Below are 22,223 nucleotides of genomic sequence, written 5' to 3'. Positions count from 1 at the left end.
AAATAACATTGATTACATGTTTATCAAAGATGTGCTTTCTCTTGTCATTGTATTAATTGGGCTAATACAACAAACAAACCACTACTAGTTTTCTAGGATTCAAAACAAACACACTATCTTTCCCAGTTGTTGGCATGCTAAAAACTCAAAAACGCTCTTTACACAGCTGGTTTTTGTTAACACTGCTATACACAGTTCATACCCCAACTCAACATAGGGTCCCGTAATGTAGCTTAGGGTGTAGCATTTATTTGACAATGGAAAAGAAAACATGTTTTGCGCAAATCACAGACAGTTTATTTTATACAAAAATTCTTCAACCTGACTTTGTGGCTTCTAAAGTGTGTGATGTGGCAGTCTGGCAACAGATTTGAAAGGATATATATAACAACAAGGAACACTAAAGCAAAATAAAAATAAAAATAAAAAAAAGTTAAATTTACTAACACAGTTATTTAAACAATAGTCACCAAGAATTTTCAAAACAGCTTTAACTTCAATAGTCTTCCATATGCCTTCAAGTGTCTAAGATTTGCAACAGAAATAACCATCCTCACAATGCTTGATTACTGACTCTGAATGATCAAAGACCGAAATATTTTTGGCGGAATTTGTATCTGTGATATACAGATCCACATTTAGTGACTAAATCAAGGAAGCTACGCTAGTACATTCTATTAACTTGCGTGAGACAGATATTTTTAAAATTATGAAGTGCCAAAAACAAAGAAAAAAACTGTTCAAATATGATTTATTCACCAGTACCAAACAAACTATTTGTGTATTTGGACTATTTTTTTTTTTTTTTTTTTTTTCGGAGGGTTGTGGACAGATTTCTTAAGTCGGACTTACGAAACAAGAAAGGCAAAATATTTAAAATAAAAAAAATAAAACACTGCAACATACAGACTATGTTAACTCAAGTAGAACCATCCAGATAACCAAGACTGCTGGTTGATAGGCACTTTCAGGAGAAGTTCTTGGCAATAAAAGGTTTTTAAAAATACTATTCTGCATGATTACTTTACGACTCTAGTGCAAAGCTACCCATAGCACAAAAAGGGCCCCTACTTCCCAAAATGTTTTTCATTGATTTTCTACATGATTTGGATGCAGCTGTGCTTCTCATAACAGCTTAGATACACATTAAAATGTATGTAATAAAAAAACGGCCCCTTTGCCTTAATCATGGTACATGAATTGTGCTCTTGGATTGACACTGTACAGCGTCCAAATAGACTAAAACATCTGCTGCACAGGTATCGTACGCTACTTTTTTCCTACATTCATTTGACCATTTAAGTAACAATCTACAGTCAATACTGTACTATATTCTATACTGACCAGACTTATTTTGAATGTTTGCCCTCTCTCTCAAAAAAAAAAAGGTGAAGTAAACTGGCGTTCTCTCAAATGTAGTATTATTGTACTTGAATCCTTTAGGTCTAACTGTACAGGCTCTCAACATTAACAGTGCATAGACAATGCACTCAATATTTACATTCTGCACATGTTGGCTGTTACTGATTTGTTGTTTGGGTTGAATGTGAGGTATTATTTAGCACTTTATTTCCAAAACTCAAATTGGGTGAAAGCTATTGGCTGTTTTAAAAGGGCCATTAAAATAAAATAAAAAATAAGGCACACATCAACATGAATCATCATGTGTTTAAATATGTGACTGATACTACTTACAAACGTGACTGAGCTGTTTGGCTAATGAACATAAGCATTGCGGACCCACACCTGCATTTCACCTTTAGAAGGTGGTGCAAGAAATAGGATTGCTTTTCAGAAGGGTTATGGGTCCCAACGTTTAGGACAACTAAGCTGAGTCAGCAGGATGTATTGCTATACCCCATGTGAGGGTGTGGTTCAGATATACTGCACTATCCAACAATAGCTATGGAAGGGTTGTTGTATTAATAAATCTGTATCCCCACCATGGTACAACACACTTGGTCTAAAAAGAAAATGTGAAAATGCCTCCACTGAAGGCAGAGCTTTGTGGGACGTAGCATCTACATAGAGGAATGTCTATACATTTAGGAAGTTACTTGAAATATTCATATACTAAGAAGGTCTCTAGAGGTGTAATGAAAGCCAAATTAAGGCCAGGAAGTGGCAACAACCTCCTAGATCATACACTGCCTCCAGAAAAGGAAACTCATAAACAGAACATCTATGTATCCGATTTTCTCTGTAGGAAAGTATTTTGTACAATCGTCATGCATAGTGCAACATACAGGCATATTTCACAACACATCTTCTAGTCACTGTGGCCCACCTGCATCAGTTTCACAATTATCCCAAGTCCAGAATTAAATACCTCCTCCAGTCTTTAATTTACATTTTGATACTTGCAATATGTTTTGTCGCCCACTATAAATACAAGACCTTAATGCAAAGGAAAAAAAACAACAGTACTAGATAAACTATCCACACCTGACATGGGACAACTTTAGAGCTCTACGCGCACACAACACAGGCTTCACCCATCATGAGAAGGTGGGAAAAGCCATTATCATTCCCTTTGAAATGCCCTCCCTTTAAAGAGGAGATCCTCCCCTTAATAACTGTAATAGCTTCTGGCCTTGCCATAAAGAATGTAGTGAAGTACAAAAATCATGTGGTAAACAAACTCAAAGACAATAGCAGTGAAGAATATTAAAGTTCAAGCCAGAGCATCAAGCGACCTTTTCATAACAAAAATAACAAGAATTGAAATAAAAAACATGCTATCTGCCATACATCTTGGCGCAAAAGGTCATAACCTTGGTAGGTTGTGTACATATAAGTAAGACATCAAACTGTGCAACAGTAGGAGGCACTGCTTCGTACATGAACATTACAAGTGAACCAAAAACAACCCCGGATCAAACTATTTTTTCCAATCTGATTGCTTTGGAAAAGAGGTTTGTAGACTTACTAAAATTCATGGATATTTATGAAATGTCCACGAAAGAAGGAGTACACTTACACCAATAACGTAGTGGATTAATCTTGTTAAGTACAGCTGTTGCTAGGTCCAGCCAGACAATACCCCGAAGGGCATGCACAATCCATTAATATAGCTCTGTAATGCACATCAACAAGCAACAGACCTCATCAATGACGTTTCCACACAGTCAAGTGGATTGGCTATGAATTTTTAAAGCAGCATCAATACCTGCATTACCAACATTTAGTAACACTTAAAATATATGAATAAAATTAGCTTGTATTTTTTATTATCTTTGTGACCTAATGAGTTGGTAATGTCCTTTTTTATGGTAGATATTGTACAATAGATGTATAAAGATGGTTGACAACTTTCAGCCTTTGATATGAGACCTTCCTTATTATTACGAGGCTAAACTTTGTTCGCCATACCTTAGACCACGAATAAGGAAATGCTTATTATTTGCAATCCTAGTTCCCCATCGTGGTAATCAGCATTAATGTAATACACAATTCATTTTCTTGGCAAATGCAAGATCCCAGAACAAATATATCTTTTTCAACAGTGTTTACATTTTCCTGATGTTTATTTTATTACTCCTTATGCAAAATAAATGATATTTTCTTATTTTTCACTCTTAAAATTAAGCCAATCCAAAAAAAACATATTCAAATAGACAGGAAAAACAAAACTGCCTACTTTTTTTTTAAAAGAAAAAAGAAGTCAAATGCAAGGAAACGGAAAGAGATATGATGTAGCATGAAAATATTGAAAACTAATACAGTTCCTTTGAGGGAGTCCGCACCTTTACTGGTCCAAGATTCGCTGCAGAGGCTGAAGGCAGATGAAGCCCTCTGTTCATTTTGAATGGTATTTCATCATAACAAATTCTCACCATACCACTGTTACTACATGAAAGGAAGGCAAGCGGTTTATGACTTCAGGTGTACTCGTGTGCTGGTGTAACTGATAGGCAACTAGACGTACTCGCGTGTCTTTACATCAACTAAAAGGCTGGATGATTATTAAAACACATTTAGGACACTTTCATATGGATTATCCCGATGAAGGGAGATATAATTTGTAGTCTCACCAACAAGTAAACCTACAACTTATTATAATTGATTACCTCTGGAATTAAGAGGGTTCACACACAAGCCATAACAAGGCTTGAAAAAGTCATTGGGTGATTATCCCGGACGAAACATGTGTTGGCCAGCCTGAATGTGAAATTATAAGGCAGATGAAGCCCTCTGTTTATTTTGAAAGGTATTTCATCATTAAAATACTCACCATACCACTGTTACTACATGAAAGGAAGGCAAGCGTTTTATGACTTCAATGAAGATATCCATAATGGAAAACTAGCATTACAAGTCAGTTTCTTTCTCCATTGTGGGATCATCGTTGATAGTAACAAACACAGAATGGAATAGCACATTCATCTCTTTGGAAGGCAGTGCAAAAAATAGCGAATGACAATACTGACTAGAAGGCAACGACTTTTAGCCAAAGGTCACAAGTAGGTCTGATCCACTTGGGTGTCTATACTGGAGCCTGACCCAAGAGTAATGTGTCTGTTTAGGGTAGCAATGTCTCTCTAGATGTCATTCTTGCAACTCGTAGAGATGAGGATATGTATCAATGTAGTCCTTCATGAAATAACGCTCGAAGTATCCTTGGAAGACTGATAAATAAAACCTATCTTGCAATGTATGGTTTAAATGCTGACAGGCTAGTACATCCAAGACGAGCCAATTTTATTTTTAAAAAGCGGTTTAGATTTTCTTTTATGTATGGGTTCTGAGTCACAGTGAAAGATTCTTTTCACATCTAGAGCATGGCATGATCTCTCCTCTGTACCTTATGGATACCAAAAAAAACAACAAAAAAAACAAGGCACATGCATTGGTTTAAATAGAAAATTAGATGTTAATTGTAAGAGACGAAAATGATCTATTCGCAAAATCACTTGAAATTTAATATAGCACTTGAGGGTTCCTTGGAACATAATGCTTAGATTTCACTTACTCTTTAAGTAGAACAGATAGACACTAAAGACACAATTTCTGTGGGATGTACAAAAGAATTACATACTATTTGAGGGATGAAACTATTAGTTTTAACAGGAGGAGGTGGTCTCCTTGTTGAGGAAAAACAAGTTGTTCAAGCCCTCCATAAAATCCTTAATACTTACATGGTAAGGATAAGAATTATTCTTGTAAGCTATGATTGCCTCTTGATGTACCTTAATGAAACTGAAAGCCCAATTTTGCCAGATGGACAACACAGGTTCTTCTTGGTAAGTTGTAGAAACTAGATTTTTCTGAACACAGGTGCAGAAGTTTCTATTTGAAAGCGTATGAGAACTTCATGAACAGCTGCCCAGCCTCATTTCAAAATTTCCATACACTCATGCAGAAGCTTCAAATGACTCTACAGGACAAATTCAGAAACCAAATCGCCATGTGGATCAATGGTAGTTTGTGATGGAGAATTTGACCCTGGAGAGAAGATCTGGCTTGCATTGAAGTCAGATGACACATCAGTGTACCATTAATGCTGCAGCAATTCAGAAGCCATTATGATCAACCTGGTCTTTATCTCACTTTGGTCTTGATTTTCTAGATTGATGAATGGGGGAAAACCACTAGTGATATGCCTGTGACCAAAAAAGCACTGCCAATCAACACCAATTATTGATACCTACATATGAAATCTAGACACTTTGTTACTTTCGCTTGCAAGTTTGTCTTTTTCTGGGGAGTCCCTTTCTTGAAAACCTTTTAGGTAGAACACAGTTGTTCATTACCAATTCATAATTAGTTCTGTATTCATCTTCTTAGTGCAGCATCTTCACATTCTGTACCCTTGCAAGGTGAACTGCTGTTATTTTGTTTCTTGTTAAGACTCAAGGGCAGATGGCTTTTGCTTTAATCAACAGCAATCTCAATCTTGTTGTCCCTGCTTGCTTGTTCAAGTACTATATTGGTGTTGCACTGTTGGATTCTATAAGAATGGGGGTCAGGAGGGGGTGATATCAGTTAAAGAAGGAGCTCTTCCACGGCCAGATAGACGAGCTAGAAGAGAACTGATGTGGCAGATCATCCTACTGTGAAACCAAGTCAAGTCTCTTGAATCAGGAGATAACCTGTGTGTTCTTCTCATCCCAGACAGAGGGCATCTATGGCTACTGGTTGTGATGAAAGGTCTTGGTAAAACAGTAACCCTGTTCTGTAGAAAATGAGGAATCCTCCGGAGGGTTAGAAATCGGAAGTGGTTTTGATGTTGGAGTGCCTTACAACTGTGTGTGCGCTTTGACAGTCCAGATGACCTTAACATCTTTGTTTCTTTATTTTCGAGGTGGTCTTAAATGTTGTATAGAGGAAGCAATTTACTGGTACGTCTCTTTAACATAAGGGGGAATTATGCTTCTCATGGCGCTCTTCTGATCTCATCCTCTGTGGACCAGTAAAGGATGCAGAGTGTTCAGGGGTGGGCTGGGGGGGGGGCATACCTTAACATCAACACTTCTGAAGACTGAATGAGCATGCTTAATGCGCTATCTTTGAAGGTCCTCCATTCCAGTTAAGTAGGCATGGTGCCTGTGCAGATAAAAGGAAAAAAAAAAAAGAAGATCTTTCTTGGCAGAACAAGCATAAGGCTAGCTTTCACCTTTGGTAAACGCAAAATACTGTCAATTCTAAATAGTATTCCTGTAAAGAAATTGTAATGAAAGTAGAGCCACATTTTCATAGTTCCAGCTCAGACAAGCCGAGAAAATGGATGGAGGATTTTAAATTACCTCAAGACTGTGCAGTAGTATTTATTGTCAGGCTTTAAGAATACTGCATATCTAGATCCATTTACTTGCATTTTACAATTTTTTCCTCTTGAAAATAGTGGAATAAATTCAGTTAATGATAGCTCAGATAAGGTTTAATAAAAAAGCAGAGATAATATAATGAATGCAACTGTCAATTATGATCCCTTGATATAGAACCATTATGCTCTTTGCTATTAAATTACTTGCTGTTTAGAAACAGAAGATGGGATTTGCAACTTGGCTCCTTGTGCAAAAGCTGCTCACCTTCATCTTCTGTAACTTCTTTTGCTTCAAATGAACATGCCTCAAACAATTCAGCAAAATGGTGATAAAAAAAAATCAGTTATTAATAAGAGACTGATGTAACATATAGTCACAAACGTGTGTGTCACCATGCAGGACGTTCGAGAATTGTTAGAACTGGAGAGACATATCTTTACACGTCACTCAGCACTGGCTCACTTCCCCAATGTGTTGCAGGACAGTTCAGAAATCCACACAAAAAGGAGGGAAAATAATCTCTTATTACAATTGTCTTTTATAAAGCTGCACTACCTAGGGCCTCAAGAGCATTAGTATCTGAGCAGAGGTCAGTATGTGCCTCAACTGTACAATAATAATGAAACATAGATTGGACAAACCAATGTGTGGACTTAAGTACACAGTATGTATGTGTGGGACATGAAGAGAAGGGTGCAGGCTGTAAAGTGGGGTGAGCAAGAGGCAGAGCTGGTGCACTTCTATATCTCCTAAATGTTACAGCTTTCTGAACAAAACCGAGCTGATAACATAACCTTGCAATATACATAGCGAGCAATATACATTCAGTTGGTTAGAAGAGTTCACAAGTAATGTGATCTAGTATGTCTACCACATTTCTGCCTGATCACACTCCAGTCTTGATGCTGTCACCTTTTTGGTCACAGAACTGCAAGATAAAATACAGAGTTCTCTAGAGCTAGTTTTTCTCCCTTGCTCCTTAACTATTAAGTTTAATTCCAGCTCATTAAAATCCATGGCTGTTCGGCTTAGACGTATGCTTAAGAGATCCAGCTCATTTTGCAAAAAATACAAGCTCAATCTTATGGTGCACCTTCCAAGTCTCCAAGACTTTCTCAAACTCAGTGGCACCGAAAAGGAACTGCTAGGAGTTGGGTGAAAACAGCCGCTGGCACAACTCTGTTTGACACTCCTACTTGGGATCACCACCTACCCTTGCTGAAAAGGCCAAGTCTTTGGCTGCTGCTGGATAAGCACTTAATATTTAAATCACAGATTAATTCAATTTCCTCATCCTAGCTGCATAATCTTGATTAGAAAGGCTCTCTCTGTTCTGGCTAAAAGCCACACCAGCATCATTTCTGTTTGTGTATTATCAAGCACTGATTACTGTAGCATCATACATTTGAGTCTCGTGATATCTGCCTTGTCCAACTGCAGCACATTCAGAACTGTGCTATTTAGACACTGTCAGGGATGAGCACGTTTAACCACGTATCAGGTCTGAAAAGAGCTACATTGGCTTGATTTCATGCAAAGGTGTTGTTTAAAGGTCCTGTGCGTGGCGCACAAACCTTAGGATGAGTTTTAAAGGTTAGACCTTGCAGAAAAATGTTCCAGGCATCATATAAATAAAATCCTTATGTCTAACTTTCTCATGCTTGTCACAGGTTTCAGATGTCCCAACTACTTGAATGAACCACGAATACACATTTGCTGCTTTCAAAACCCTCTTTCCTTCACATACGCTCTGAAAACACAGCTGTCCCGCTAATCTCAGTCTGGCTATATTCATTATTTTCCTCTCTATACAGTGGTTCTCAGCACCAAAATACTCTCTGGAGTGCACACAAGCTTTACCAATAATAAAATGAATATATAAACGTACTTAAATATGTAACAAGATTGCTAAGAATCATGCACAAATGCTTAACACTGCTACTGTTAGGACTAGGACCGTGTGCTTGATACGGGGGGGGGGGGGGGGGGGGGGGGAAGAGAAGGCTCAACAAAACCTAAACCTTCGGTGGAGACAAGCAGGAGAACATTTAGAATCTACGGAACTGCTGTGAAGTCTGAGTGGGATGCGCCACCACAAGCAGCTTTTCATTATGTTTTTTTTAAACTATGGAATGAATCATTGAAAGGCAATGAATGTTGTACAAAAATGCTTGTAGTGCATTTGTGCATGAAGCTGGTGAGCATTTTTGGCACCATACACATTTCAAATGTCAGTTCCAGGCCCAAGTGTACTGACAGTGTGCGCATTATTAATGTACACTGTTGTCTTTCTGGACCCTATTGTAAAAAGGGTTAAAAAAGAAAACTGTTTATATACATACAGACATACATACATACAATTTTGTTTAGTCTCACTCTCAGCCTTATCTTTCATTAGAACTTTTCTTTTAAAAATGTCTTGGTGCAATTCGCTTGAAGGAGAATTGTACCTTAGTCTGTAATCGTTTGGTCTCAATCATTTTAAGCTTGTGTTCCTCTAGGCCCTTTTGCAGAGGCCTAAAGCATCTTAAAGGATTTCTTCGGGGTATGTTGCATACTATAAAACAACAAGGTGCACTGACGCAATCAGCGATCGTTCCATGATTTGCAGCTGCAGGTACGTCTTTGCAAGCTTTCTGTACTATTAAGATCCGGTCTTCCAGTTGTCCAATAAGCATAGTTTGTTATTGAAAGCTCTTATTTCATTGAATCTTTGCTGTCCTCCTTATTTACATAAAAGATTGCACAATAATTGCGAATGAGCGGCAACTCTTGCATTCTGAACATGATTCATTCTAGAGTGTGCTGCAACTTCCAAAAGGAATTTTGCTTTTCTTGGTCCTCTGTCTATTGGGTCTAAGGTTAATAACGTCGCCTCCATTAAGTGAGCTCGAATTTTGTCCAGAATGACTTCCTCCTGCAGTATTAAACACACCTAAAAAAACAAAAAACAAATGAGAAACACATACATGAACAAAAAAGGCACAACACTTCCTCTAGAGTAGAAACTAATTATTTAAACTCTACACATTAAACAGTTTATCTATGTCAACAGCTGTTTTTTCATTGTGGTGCTCTTTACCAACATACAAGGGGAACAAATTCTTGTCTTTCCTGTTACGACATTAAAACCTTGAATAGCGGACTCTGAAAATCAAATATTTTGCAATCTTCCAATAGGCTGTACACTTGCCCCATCTTTCCATTTACAGTGTTGATCCGGTAACTATGCAGCTATAAGGTCTGTGTCCCACTGCCTCTTTGGAAAAGAAAAAAAAAAGAAGCTTCGTGGTCAGTATTTAACCAGTTCTTTTTTTCCTTTCTGTAGGGTTGCAGAGGTCTGGCTGAATTTGCAACAGCAGTATGCGTTCTCTTTACTGAAGTGAAGACGAAGGACGTTTTTTAGCAAAAAATAGTGTCAAAGTAACAAGAAGCCGCCCAACAACTCCCCAAGGAAAGCCCTGTTGCACAGCTGACCACGTTAGGAATATAGCGGACCGGCTTCTAAGTCGACTCACCCTTGGCCCGATCAAGGTGGAGCCAAGTTACCATGGCAGGTCTACCAGCAAGCACGAGCCTCTGCAGCGTGCTCTTTTTATGGATTATGTCTTGCAGCTGGCATAACCAATGAGAGAGACCCTTAACCACAAACAGGCTTTGGGTCTCAAGTGAATACAAATTGTTAGGTAACAACCTAATGCGTTCCAATGATGCTAAGCGTTTTGTTTTGCATTGTCAACCCTGGACACATCATGGCACACAAAGTTAGTGCGAGTTTCCAGGCGCAGTCATCCAAAAGAATGACGACTGTACGGTATATCATTAAAAAGCACATAATGGGCAGCATTTCAAGAAGCACTCCCACCGACTGTACAGCCCACTAGTGCTTGAGCACTAAGCAAAAAGAGACAAGCATATTTAAACATATGAATGGTATTCAAAATTATCTAGCCCCACTCCTTACTTGTCCACGTACAGAATGGGTTGATCTAGAAAAGGTTACAACGACTATATATTGTAAATTAAAAGAAGTTCTTCATGCTTATCCTGTTTGAGTGCAGAGACCTGCCTGGCGCTGAAGGAGTAGTGTTTCACAAGGAACACGCCCATGAGAGACCACCAAATTATGATATTGTATGACCCGATTCAACATTTTTTAAAAGTTGGGAGCAGCAGGACTAACACTTTTAGTGGCTTATACAAATGTTGCCTTGCCTACGGTAATCTTAACCTTGACATTCCTGTGTACAAAGTGAGCTCTCCTCAAGACCATGGATGTCCAATGCTATCGAGTCCTGGAGGCTTTACTGTGTTGCTCGCAGGGGGAAGAGGACTAGAGCCCTAAGAGTTCCTTTACGTGCAGGAGGCGGGGAACATCTTCAGCATGCCAGATGGACGTTTCAAGAAGCCCCTGAATTCATCAGGGCGCGGGGCTCTATGTTGCTGGCAGTGGACAGGGCTATAGCCTCTAGAATTTCTTTCCCAGCAGAAGGTGGAGCACATCCTTAGTGCGTTGGGTGGGCCACTAATTTCTCTGCGGCATGGAGCGTCCCCAAGTGTGGCCCGGGCTAAGACCGGGCCAAGAGGTGGCCACATCTAGCCCCGGAGGAGGTTGGGCTGAGCCTACCCTCTTGGTTCCTCGATATTTAAGTGCATTTGCACTATGGTAAAAAGGAAAATGCCTACATCCAAGTCTTCGATTATGAACTGACCAGCGCAATGGACAGACTTTATAAAAAGATTACTATTGCTGAAGAGAGCCAGGTGTATTGTCACAAAGTATCAGCTGACACTGAAGGCAATTTACATTCAACTGGTTGACTAAAAGTGTTGTGGAGACTAATGGGTTTGCTTTGGGGTCAGTGACTAACGGGTGTGTTAAGTTTAACCCAGATAGTGTCCTTTCTACTTTACTACCTGAATCAATATCCCATCCTCCTCTCAAATATGAAAATTCCTGTGTGCCCTGTTTCTGCCCTTGGTCCTGTTCAATCCTTTGAATACCTTCCCACGATCACTACTCACAATCACTGAGATGGATGGAATAGATTAACTTTCAATTAGCTCAGAGAGAATTCACTCCCCCGTGGACCTTACTTTTAAAGGCATTGGGCCACTTCCACCTAGTGTGGAAGACCCTTTGGCAGTGCCGTGTTTTTCTTCCTTTTTCCTTCAACTAGCAGGGTTAGCAATGTTCCCTTAGCCCCCCAAGTCTATGGCCCAAGGGTATTCTCCACCGTGTAGTTTTCTATTTTGGAACGCTGCAGACTTACGTCCCAAGGTGTTTCTACCATCTTGGATGGACTTTATAAATATTTTGCACATTCTTTGTTTTCAGGAAACTTGGGCCATTGAGCCATCCACATCAATGGATTTAAGACATTCCACATGCTGGCAGCTCTCTCTCATGCTGGCAGAGCTAACGGTGGCTTGTCCATATTTGGCTCGATTTTATTGACTTACGTTTCGATTAAATCAGAGATTAATTTAATTTATAATTTAATCATTGAAATTTCGCATGATTTCATAATTGTTAATTTTTATAATAAAGCACTACAGTTGCAACTTGGGCACGAGCTGGACAATGTACACTGTAGTGAAGAACAAGTTACTTACCTTCGGTAACGCCTCTTCTGGTTGATACATTTACTACCTGTGGATTCCTCACCTAAAGAATTTTCACCCACGCGCCAGCTTTGCCGAAAATTTTTCTTCTAGCTCTGCACGTCGACGAGGACGTCACAATTGCCCGACTTCACGCGACGCCGTATGACGTCATCCAGGCAATAAGAAGCCCTCGTCGATGTGCAGACGTCAGTTATCACCATTTTTTACGTGCCTTTGAGGCGAACAGGTGAACATTGACCTTGCAGAGAAATATAATTACATCAAGTAAAATTATATAGCAACATTTATTGCAATAAGATAAAATGAAACTAATGGAAACACCCTCATATGGAAACAAATATATATATTCAAGTTCAAACATGTTTCCTTTGAAAAATACCATATATAGAAAGAAATACATATATACATGTCATCATTATATACAAATATACATGAAAACGGGGCTCACCCAAAGAATTCGTGGTAAGACCAATCAGGCAACGGGGAGGCGGGTGGGACCGTGAGGAATCCACAGGTAGTAAATGTATCCACCAGAAAGGGTGTTACCGAAGGTAACTAACTTGTTCTTCTGATGGATACACCTACCTGTGGATTCCTCACCTAAAGAATAGAGTCCCAAAGCAGTACTACCTCCGGAGGTGGGTGCCTGAATGGTCAAACCAAGAAATCCTGCAGCACTGAGCGTGCAAAATGGCCATCCCTCCTGACCTCAGAGTACAAACAATAAAGTATAGAGGGACGCCCAAGTTGCCGCCTTGCAGATGTCAACCACAGGAACACCCCTAGCCAAGGCCGATGAAGCAGCCTTAGCCCTGGTGGAATGAGCTCGAAGCCACACAGGTGGTTCTTTCTCTGCTAAGGAATAACAAAGTTTGATTTAGAGAATGACTCACCTGGACAGCGTTCTCTTGTGGACTGCTCTGCCTCTCCTCTTCCCCACGTATCCAACGAAGAGCTGATCGTCTTGCCTGAACTCCCTTGTCCTGGAGACAAAGAAGCTCAATGCTCTTCGTGGATCCAACAGCTGAAGCCTCTCTTCCTCTTTGGATGGATGAGGCAGAGGGTAAAAGGAAGAGAGAGTAATAGACTGCCCCAAGTGAAAGGGTGTAACAACCTTTGGGAGGAAAGCCACCTTGGTCCTTAACACCACTTTGTCTCTAAAAAAGGAAAGATATGGGGACTCTACACTAAGAGCCTGGAGCTCACTCACTCTTCTGGCCGATGTTATGGTCACTAGAAACAGTCTTTAAAACTAGGAAACGTAAGGAAGAAGAGTGCATCGGCTCAAATGGCCATCCCATTAGAAATGTCAATACTAGATTAAGATCCTACTGTGGCATAACAAACGGAGTGGGTGGAAACTTATTAGTGAGACCCTTAATGAACCTCAATACCAAAGGTGACTTAAAAAGAGAGGGTTGGTCCGGGAGGCACAGAAAAGCAGACAGCGCTGATAAATAGCCCTTAACTGTGGCAACTGCACAACCCTTCTGTGCCAAGGAAAGAGCAAATAATACGTCAGACAAGTGAGCCTTCAAGGGATTAATTTGGTTCTCTCCACACCAACTGACAAATCTGGCCCACCTGCTTGCATAGATCGATTTGGTGGAGTGTCGCCGGGCTCTGGAGGTGGGGGTGTAGAACCTGCCCCTGCGCCTGCAAGAGGAGGTCTGCCCTGTAAGGGAGACGGAGTGGAGGGCACAGAGAGAGTTGGAGAAGGTCTGAATACCACACCCTTCCTGGCCAATCCGGGGCTATTAAGATGACTTGGGCCCGGTCTTGGCGGATCTTCCTCATAACTCGAGGAATCAAGGGTATGGGAGGAAACGAGTAAAGCAACTGACCCTTCCAGGGCATCTGAAACGCGTCCTCCAAAGCTTCTTGCACCGGATACTGGAGGCTGCAAAACGACGGGCAGTGCGTGTTCTCCTGAGTGGCAAACAGATCTATCTGCGGGTATCCCCACATCTGGAAGATGTAAAGAACCAGATCCGGATGAAGATGCCACTCGTGATCGATCGAGATACGCCGACTGAGAACGTCCGTACGCATGTTCAGAACTCCGGGCCAAATGATTTGCTACCAAGCAAATCTCGTGGTCCTGAAGCCAGGACCAGAGACAAAGAGCTTCTCTGGAGAGAAGATAGGACCCCACTCCTCCCTGCTTGTTTATATACCACATCGCGGTAGTGTTGTCCGCCAGGACCTGAACTGACGGAACGCGAAGGGAAGGGAGTAAGGCCTTGGGAGCCAAATGCATCTCCCGCAATTCCAACAGATTGATGTGAAACCTCTGTTCCACTGGAGACCAAAGGCCTTTGATCTCCAGGTCCCCCAGATGAGCTCCCCACCCTACAGTGGAAGCATCCGTCACAACTGTGGCCACTGGGGGAGGCAGCGAGAACAGCCTTCCTTGCGACAGGTTGCCGACCGCAGCCCACCATTGGAGATCCGCTGCAGTGTCTCTGGAGATCGTGATTGAATCCTCGAGATCTCCTTTGTGTTGAAACCACTGTCTGCGGATGCACCACTAAAGAGCCTTCATGTGCCAGCATGCATGAGTGACCAGCAGAATGCAAGAAGTGAACAAACCGAGCAGACGAAGGACCTGGAGGACTGGAACTACCGCTCCATTTTGAAACATTGGAATCAACGGCTGAATGTCCTGCCCCTATGAACAGGAGGCGTTGAGAGGGCTCCAGGTGAGATTTGGGCATATTCACTGAGAATCCCAGGTCGAACAACAACTAAGTTGTCGATGGCAGGTGACGCCGCAAGAGCTCTGGAGACTTGGCTTTGATCAACCAATCGTCCAGATAAGGAAATACCGTTATCCCCCTTCTTCTGAGCTCTGCTGCAACCACCGCCATCACCTTTGTGAAGACTTGAGGTGCCGAAGTAAGACCAAACGGAAGGACCGCAAACTGATAGTGCTGCGACCACACCACAAACTGGAGATACTTCCTGTGTGACTTGAGGATTGAAATATGAAAGTACGCATCCTACAAATCCACAGACCCCATCCAATCTCCTTCGTTCAACGCCAAAAGAACCTGTGACAGGGTCAGCATCTTGAACTTTTCCTGCTTGAGGAACCAATTCAAAATCCTCAGGTCCAAGATTGGACGTAACCGACCATCCTTTTTGGGGATCAGGCAGTACCTTGAATAGCAGCCCTGACCCCTCTCCTGCACTGGAACCAACTCCACTGCGCCTTTTGACAAAAGAGACATCACCTCCTGTTGCAATAACAGAAGATAGTCGCCAGAACAGAAGGAGGGAGGGATGGGGAGGGAAGGGAGGAGGAGGGCGAGGAGCCAAGATGGCGGCCGGGACGGGAGCGTAGTCTAGGAGCTCCGGCCCGTCCCCCGTAAAAAACATCCTGTGGGGCCCCCCCCCCCCCCCGGGTCTCCGAGCGGGGCACAATTGGGGAGGACAACGTCTCGGGCACCCGGCACCCTCGCCGGGACCGAGTGCTGATCCGGGACGGGCAAATGGCCGCGTGGCGCTCCCGGCGGGGGACTGGCACTAAGGCAGAGGGCCCCCCCCCCAGCCACAACACAGTTCAGTGTGGGGGGACTGAACGAGGGGGTGCTGCCCCCCCCCCCCACACGAGTGGAGAGGAGCGGACGCTGACCTTCACGAGGGCCGCCCCTCCCCCACAGTAGAAGGATCGGCTGTGGAGAGGGGGACGCCCAACTGGCTGCCTGGGACCAGCGGGTGCAGCGGTAACGACGGCTGAGGAGGGGAGACCTTAGGAGAGGCTGCAGTGTGAACCACCGGCCTGTGGACCCCAACCCCCCGGCTGGGTGGAGTTGGGGGCGTAGGCGAAGACAGCCTGCTGGAAGTGAGGTACGCCCGCGGGGCGCTTCTGGCATTGAACTGGGGGGGACTAACGTCTGCGTTGACTGAATTGGTTTATTGCGTCTCCCCTGACCCGGGACCTCCCCTGAGTGGAACAGAGGGGTCACCCCGGCGAGCTATCAACAGATGACAAACAAGGACCCAATGGAGCACAGAACGCTCAGCCCCCGGGGAGAAAATAGCAGCGATCAATCGGATGAGTAGCAGGGCACCTAACAAAAGGCTCGAGCAACACACTATACTGCAGTGCCTAACAGAAGGGGAGCAGGCGGGGCCTAATCTCCGGGGGGGAAAGGACGGGGTCCCCACCCCCCTCTCGTGCATGCAGCGAGCGTGGGGAGAAAGTGAATCATCTGGAGGGGCGGCCACCTGTGGCCCCGCGCTGGAAGAGCGAAGGAGACTCTGCGGGCGAAACCACAGAGGGAGCATCGTCCAGCAGAAATCAAGGGCCACGCCGGAGCCCTGCATTAAAACATCCGGCTCCGCTCGCGGTGAGCCGCCCGCCAGCCACAAACTATGGCTGCTAGAAACAAATCCACGATAAACCAGGACCGGCACACACAAGGGCCATCAACGGGCGATCAACAGTTGGCCCCAACCTTGCAGGCTCTGGATTCTACTCTGCAATCCCACTCCACCCAGTTTGAGAAAGTACTGCAAGCAATTATGGACACTAAAGCTTCCCTGGAGACCAGGATCGATTCAGTGTCACAAGATCTAAATCTGCTAAGAGTCGATCACCGTAACCTAGCGGAAAGGGTAAAGTCGGCGGAGGCAGAGATAAAGGAGAACAACCCCTCGGTCTTGGACAACCAAAAACAGATACAGCGATTGGACGCAGAGGTAAAAACTCTCTGGCGCCGAGCCGAAGAGGCGGAAGGCAGATCACGGAGAAACAACGTGCGCTTCATAGGCTTTCCTGGAAAATTAGCTGAACAGAGCACAGAAATAATCCTGGAGCAATGGTTGATTAAGGAAGTGCTGAATGGATCTCCGTCGAAATTATTTTCGGTAGAAAGAGCGCACAGGATACCGGGGAGACCTCTGGCCCCGGGCCAACCACCGAGACCCCTGATAGCAAGATTTTTAAATTACAGAGACCGCGACTTAATCTTGCAACAATTCCGCAGCAAAGGTCCATTCAGACACGAAGACTCTGAAATAAACGCTTACCCAGACTTCACACAGGAAGTACAAAAGCAGCGCAATTCATTTGTGAGGTTCAAACAACGCCTTAGAGAGCATAATATTAAATATGCACTTCTATTCCCTGCTAAACTAAGAGTCACAACGGATGAGCGTATCCATATATTTACATCCCCTGAGGATGCCTGGACGTGGCTGCATGCGAAGGGCCTGGCGCGACCCCAGTCCGGAATGGAGGACAGAGAGGAATGGCTGACTGCCCCACAGCGAAAGCGCTCCAAAAGGAGATCGAGAGGCCAGCCCACAGAAGAGCAGGCGGCGGAAGAAAGGGCAAAAGTCTTGAAGGCCATCCCACTGCACACGCAGAACACTTTTGAGGCCTTAAGGGGAGATCTCAGCAGATGGCCTGGACTCTGACTCGCTCAGCTCGACATCCGGCCTCACGGAATCGCCAGCGGGACCGAAGCTCACTCCCGGAGCAGCGGACGAACTGTAAACATAGCCAGCCTCCAGTTTTTTCTTTTTTCTTCCCTCCCCCCCCCCCTCTACTCCGCCCTTGCTCTTTTCTCTATGGCCCCCTCACCCGCCCCATCTATTTATCTCTCTCTCTCTCTCTCTCTCTCTCTCTCTCTCTCTCCTCCTCCTCCCCCCCCCCCCCCCGACAACCTGGTCGAGGTGCCCGTGCTGAATATGCGCCTCTACACGTATCGGTTAATGCTGCCGCGGGCCCTAAACGGCCCCAACTTCGTCATGGACGGTATTGTTTGGCCGAAGCTGCCAGGGGGCTGTATGTGTGGGGGAGTGGTGAGGTGCACCGGGGGGGGGGGGGGGGCAGCAGTACAGGCAGCCGATGGCTGCGGAAGGGTGTGGGCCATGTGTGCTGGCCGCATCTGGTTGCTTATATGGCCGCCCCATGGGAGTTCGAATGGACACCAAGTTTGTTGTTTGTTTGTGAGATTAGTAATTTATTATTAATTAAAAGTTTTAAAATGAGTGAGAGTGGAGGGTGTGCAGCGGGGTCAGTAGTTAAACTGCTTTCAAAAGGTCAACTCAGGACACAGGGAATATTGTTAGCGCAGACACGTAGATGGGCAAAAGTGAATGCACAGGAGGGGACCCGTGTGGACGTATCTGGGTTGGTGGGATGGGAGGCAATCATACAAAATGTAAAATGGCACTAAGAGCAAACCCACCCACGCACCAATAGGATAAAATCACGTGGAATGTAAGAGGGCTGGGGGCCATAAGTAAAAGAAACAGGGTACACGATCGCCTTAGAAGACATATAGCACATATAGCCATTCTGCAGGAGACACACTGCTTGGAAGCAGACCTCTGCGCGTTGCGCGGAAGATGGGGCGGACAACTGGTGGGCACAACATTCTCGGCATACGCCAGGGGAGTGCTAATCTGGATAGCAAGGGGAGTCCCCTTTGTCATAACACACCAGACGATTGACAAAGGTGGCAGATATGTGGCACTAGAGGGGGCCCTGGGTGGCAGACAGTTAACAATAGCTTTATTGGAGAACCCTGATCCCCCAGCCATATGGGGAGGCGATTTCAACAGCATCCCAAACACAGAACTAGATAGGTCCATCAATGCCCCAAAAAGAAACCCAAATAGAACAGCCAGAAGCCCCCTGCTTGGATGGGTGGCAGAAATGAGAATATTTGATTTATGGCGCATGAAACACCCCCAACGGAGAGAATATTCATTTTATTCAATACCACATAAGGTACACACAAGAATAGACACTATGTGGGGGACGCAGAATATTTGGCCAAAACACTATCCGACCATTGCCCACTACGAATAACGCTGAACTGGGGCAGGAGACGTTCGCAGATCCCTACCTGGCGGATGCAGGGACGCGTTTAGAGAGGGATTAAATGCTGCGGTGAAACAATACTGGGAAATAAACAAGGAATCAACCACTTCCAGAGCACTAGAATGGGAGGCACACAAGGTCGTAGTAAGAGGGTACTGTATCTCAACTAGCTGGGGAGTCAGGCGCACGCTGCATTCGGAAATAAATAAACTAGAGAAGGAAATGGGGGACTTGGAAAAAGTGGTGGCAAACAAAGCGATTCCCTACTCAACACTGAAAGAGGCTCGCACAAAATACAACGAAGCATACGACCGCCTCCGAAAACATGATCACAAGTATCGCTTAATGCGACTACATGAGGAGGGAGACAGGGCAGGCAGGATGCTAGCGTGGCTTCTCCGTGAGAATCGGCAACACTCCCCGATCGGGTCTATAAAAGGGTACACAGGTAAAATGCTTCCTACGCAGGATGAAATTAATGGGGTTTTCAGGGAGTACTATACTAAGTTATACACCAAACGAACCACGTGCACTCTCCAGCAACTGAGGTCCTTTCTGGAGGACTCCCCAATGACACAAATATCGCTAGCAGACAGGCAGCAACTAGATGCCTCATTCACAATGGAGGAAATTGACAGGGCAGTGATGCAGATGCCCAGGAATAAAGCCCCAGGCAGACGGACTCCCCATAGAATACTATTCCACATGCTCGCTGCACCTGAAAACACACTTGATGAAGGTGTTTGAAGAGGCATGGGTCAGCAAAATTCTACCACCCACAATGAGAGAGGCTATGGTGGTGGTCCTCCCTAAAGAAGGTCGAGACCCCACTGATGTTAAATCCTACAGACCATTATCACTCCTGAACCTAGACTGCAAAATCTTAGGCAAGATTCTTGCTAATAGGCTCGCCCCGCTAATGCATACAGTGATACATGAAGACCAAAACGGCTTTATCCCGAAGCGCAACACTTTCTTAAATATCCGCAGACTCCTGGGAGTAATAGGGGATACCCCCCAGGGGCTCATGATGAGGTGGTACTATCGCTAGACATTGAGAAGGCATTTGACACTCTGGAGTGGGACTTCCTATTCACCACAAAGCAATGCATGGGAATAGGGCCGAATTTCATACAGTGGGTGCAGACACTGTACACCAAACCACACGCCAGGGTGAAAACAGGCGGGGTTATATCAGATAGTTTCCCAATCACAAGGGGCACAAGACAGGGTTGTCCACTGTCCCCCTGCTGTTCGCCATGGCAATGGAGCCGCTGGCCATCCGCATACGGGCTGCACAGAGGAGCTGGGGGGTAGTCAGGAGCTGTCTGTGTCATGGCATATTGTTGTATGCAGATGATGCGTTAATATATGTGCGAAAAGGGCCTGAGACGATCCCTCGGGTAATGTCTCTGTTAACTGAGTACGGGGACCTCTCGGGGTTGGTGGTAAATTGGGACAAATCATGCATATGTCCGCTACCCAGATGGTCCCCGGCAAGACAAGAGAATGTCACGACCGGCCGTTTGAAATGGTGCTTCGACACATTCAAATACCTAGGGGGTACATATATACCACAAAAAAGAAGACCTCAGAGACGGGAACTTAGGGAGGGGACTGACCTCCATGAGGGGGTCACTAAGTTTCTGGACTAAACTCCCACTGTCACCCCTGGGCAGGGTGGCGGTGGCGGTGGCAAACATGCTGCTGCTGCCTAGGTTATTATACTACTTCGCGGCGCTGCCCATCTGGGTCCCCAGGAGTTTTTTTAAAGGTCTGAACACAGTATTACTGCAACTAATATGGGGAGGTGGCAGGGCAAGGGTTGCACTCGCCACCCTACAGTGCTCGCTAGCGGCGGGTGGACTGGGCACCCCTAACTTCGAACTGTACTATGCAGCTGCACAATTACAATGGATATTGAACTGGTTGCACAGGCCAACACAAGCGGAGTCCAAGTGGCTTCTAGCGAGGCTGGAGGGGTCCCCGCTTACCACATGGTTAATGAGCAGGACACCCAAGAGGACCCCTGGTAATCCGCTTACAGAGGTAGCGCAACTATGCTGGCAAAAATACATACAAAAAGACCATAAAGCACTCCCATACTCACCACTCCTAACATTAGAATTGTTCCCAGGCTGCGTGGAAACGGTGGGCTCACATACACTTCAGACTTGGACAGAGGCCGGCATTACGACGGTTGGGGATTGCTTTGAAGACGGTAAACTGATGACATTTAAGGCTATCCAGGCTTTAACGGCAGTGAACCCCGGACAATTCCTGTCTTACCACGCAATTACCCACCTGATCCAAAGGACGTGGGACATGGGGGGCGCGGAACCTGAGTGCTCTCCTACACTTCATCACATGCTGAATTTCGATAGTCAAACAAAAATAGTATTGAATATGTACAAAACTCTGAACAAGCCCTCCGAGCTCAACCAGGCGAGGCCAAGGGATAGGTGGAACGCAGTCCTCACCGACCAGATAACACAAGAGGAGTGGTTGAAAGCCCTCAACCACATAAGGGGGGTGTCCAGAAACTTCAGGTTTCGCTATACACAATTCAATTATGCGCATCAAACATACCTATCCCCAGCCAGGATCAGCCGCATGTTTCATGGGTCGACATCGAACTGCCCGCGGTGTGGCGCCTCAGGAGCGCATTTCTATCACATGGTGTGGGAATGCGCCCACACACTCAGGGAATGGAGGGGCTTGACAGAAGAGGTAGCGGAAATAACAGGTCTGGCATTAGCAGCAGACCCCAAATCCTGTTTGCTAGGGCTGAGAGCCAGAGAAAAGAAACACCGACACCTACATAGGTTTGCAGACCTCGCATTTGTGTTATACAAAATACTGATAGCATTGAGCTGGAAGGCCCCCAGGGCACCCGACCTGAAGGCCTGGCGCTCCTCACTGATGTGCTGGTCCAGGTCGGAGGTCCTGGTACTTAGTAAACTTGCACGTGCGGGACAAAATCACAC

At 44.7% G+C, this 22,223-nt stretch overlaps 1 protein-coding gene across 3 annotated transcripts in view; it reads right to left on the bottom strand.

Moving 5' to 3' along the window:
* Window positions 1–229: 229 nt before the first annotated feature.
* Window positions 230–22,223, bottom strand: part of RAB23 (RAB23, member RAS oncogene family) — a 194,602-nt gene continuing 172,608 nt past the window's right edge. For all 3 annotated transcript variants that reach the window (XM_069235761.1, XM_069235763.1, XM_069235762.1), the window contains exon 7: window positions 230–9,702. In XM_069235761.1, the coding sequence (XP_069091862.1) occupies window positions 9,563–9,702 (140 nt within the window). In that variant the 3' untranslated portion in view covers window positions 230–9,562. The remainder of the gene's footprint in view (window positions 9,703–22,223) is intronic.

The sequence above is a fragment of the Pleurodeles waltl genome, chromosome 5 (assembly GCF_031143425.1).
Source record: "Pleurodeles waltl isolate 20211129_DDA chromosome 5, aPleWal1.hap1.20221129, whole genome shotgun sequence".
Lineage (NCBI taxonomy): Eukaryota > Metazoa > Chordata > Amphibia > Caudata > Salamandridae > Pleurodeles > Pleurodeles waltl.
The sequence above is the reverse complement of the archived record's forward strand: the minus strand, read 5'-3'. Positions and strand labels throughout refer to the sequence as shown.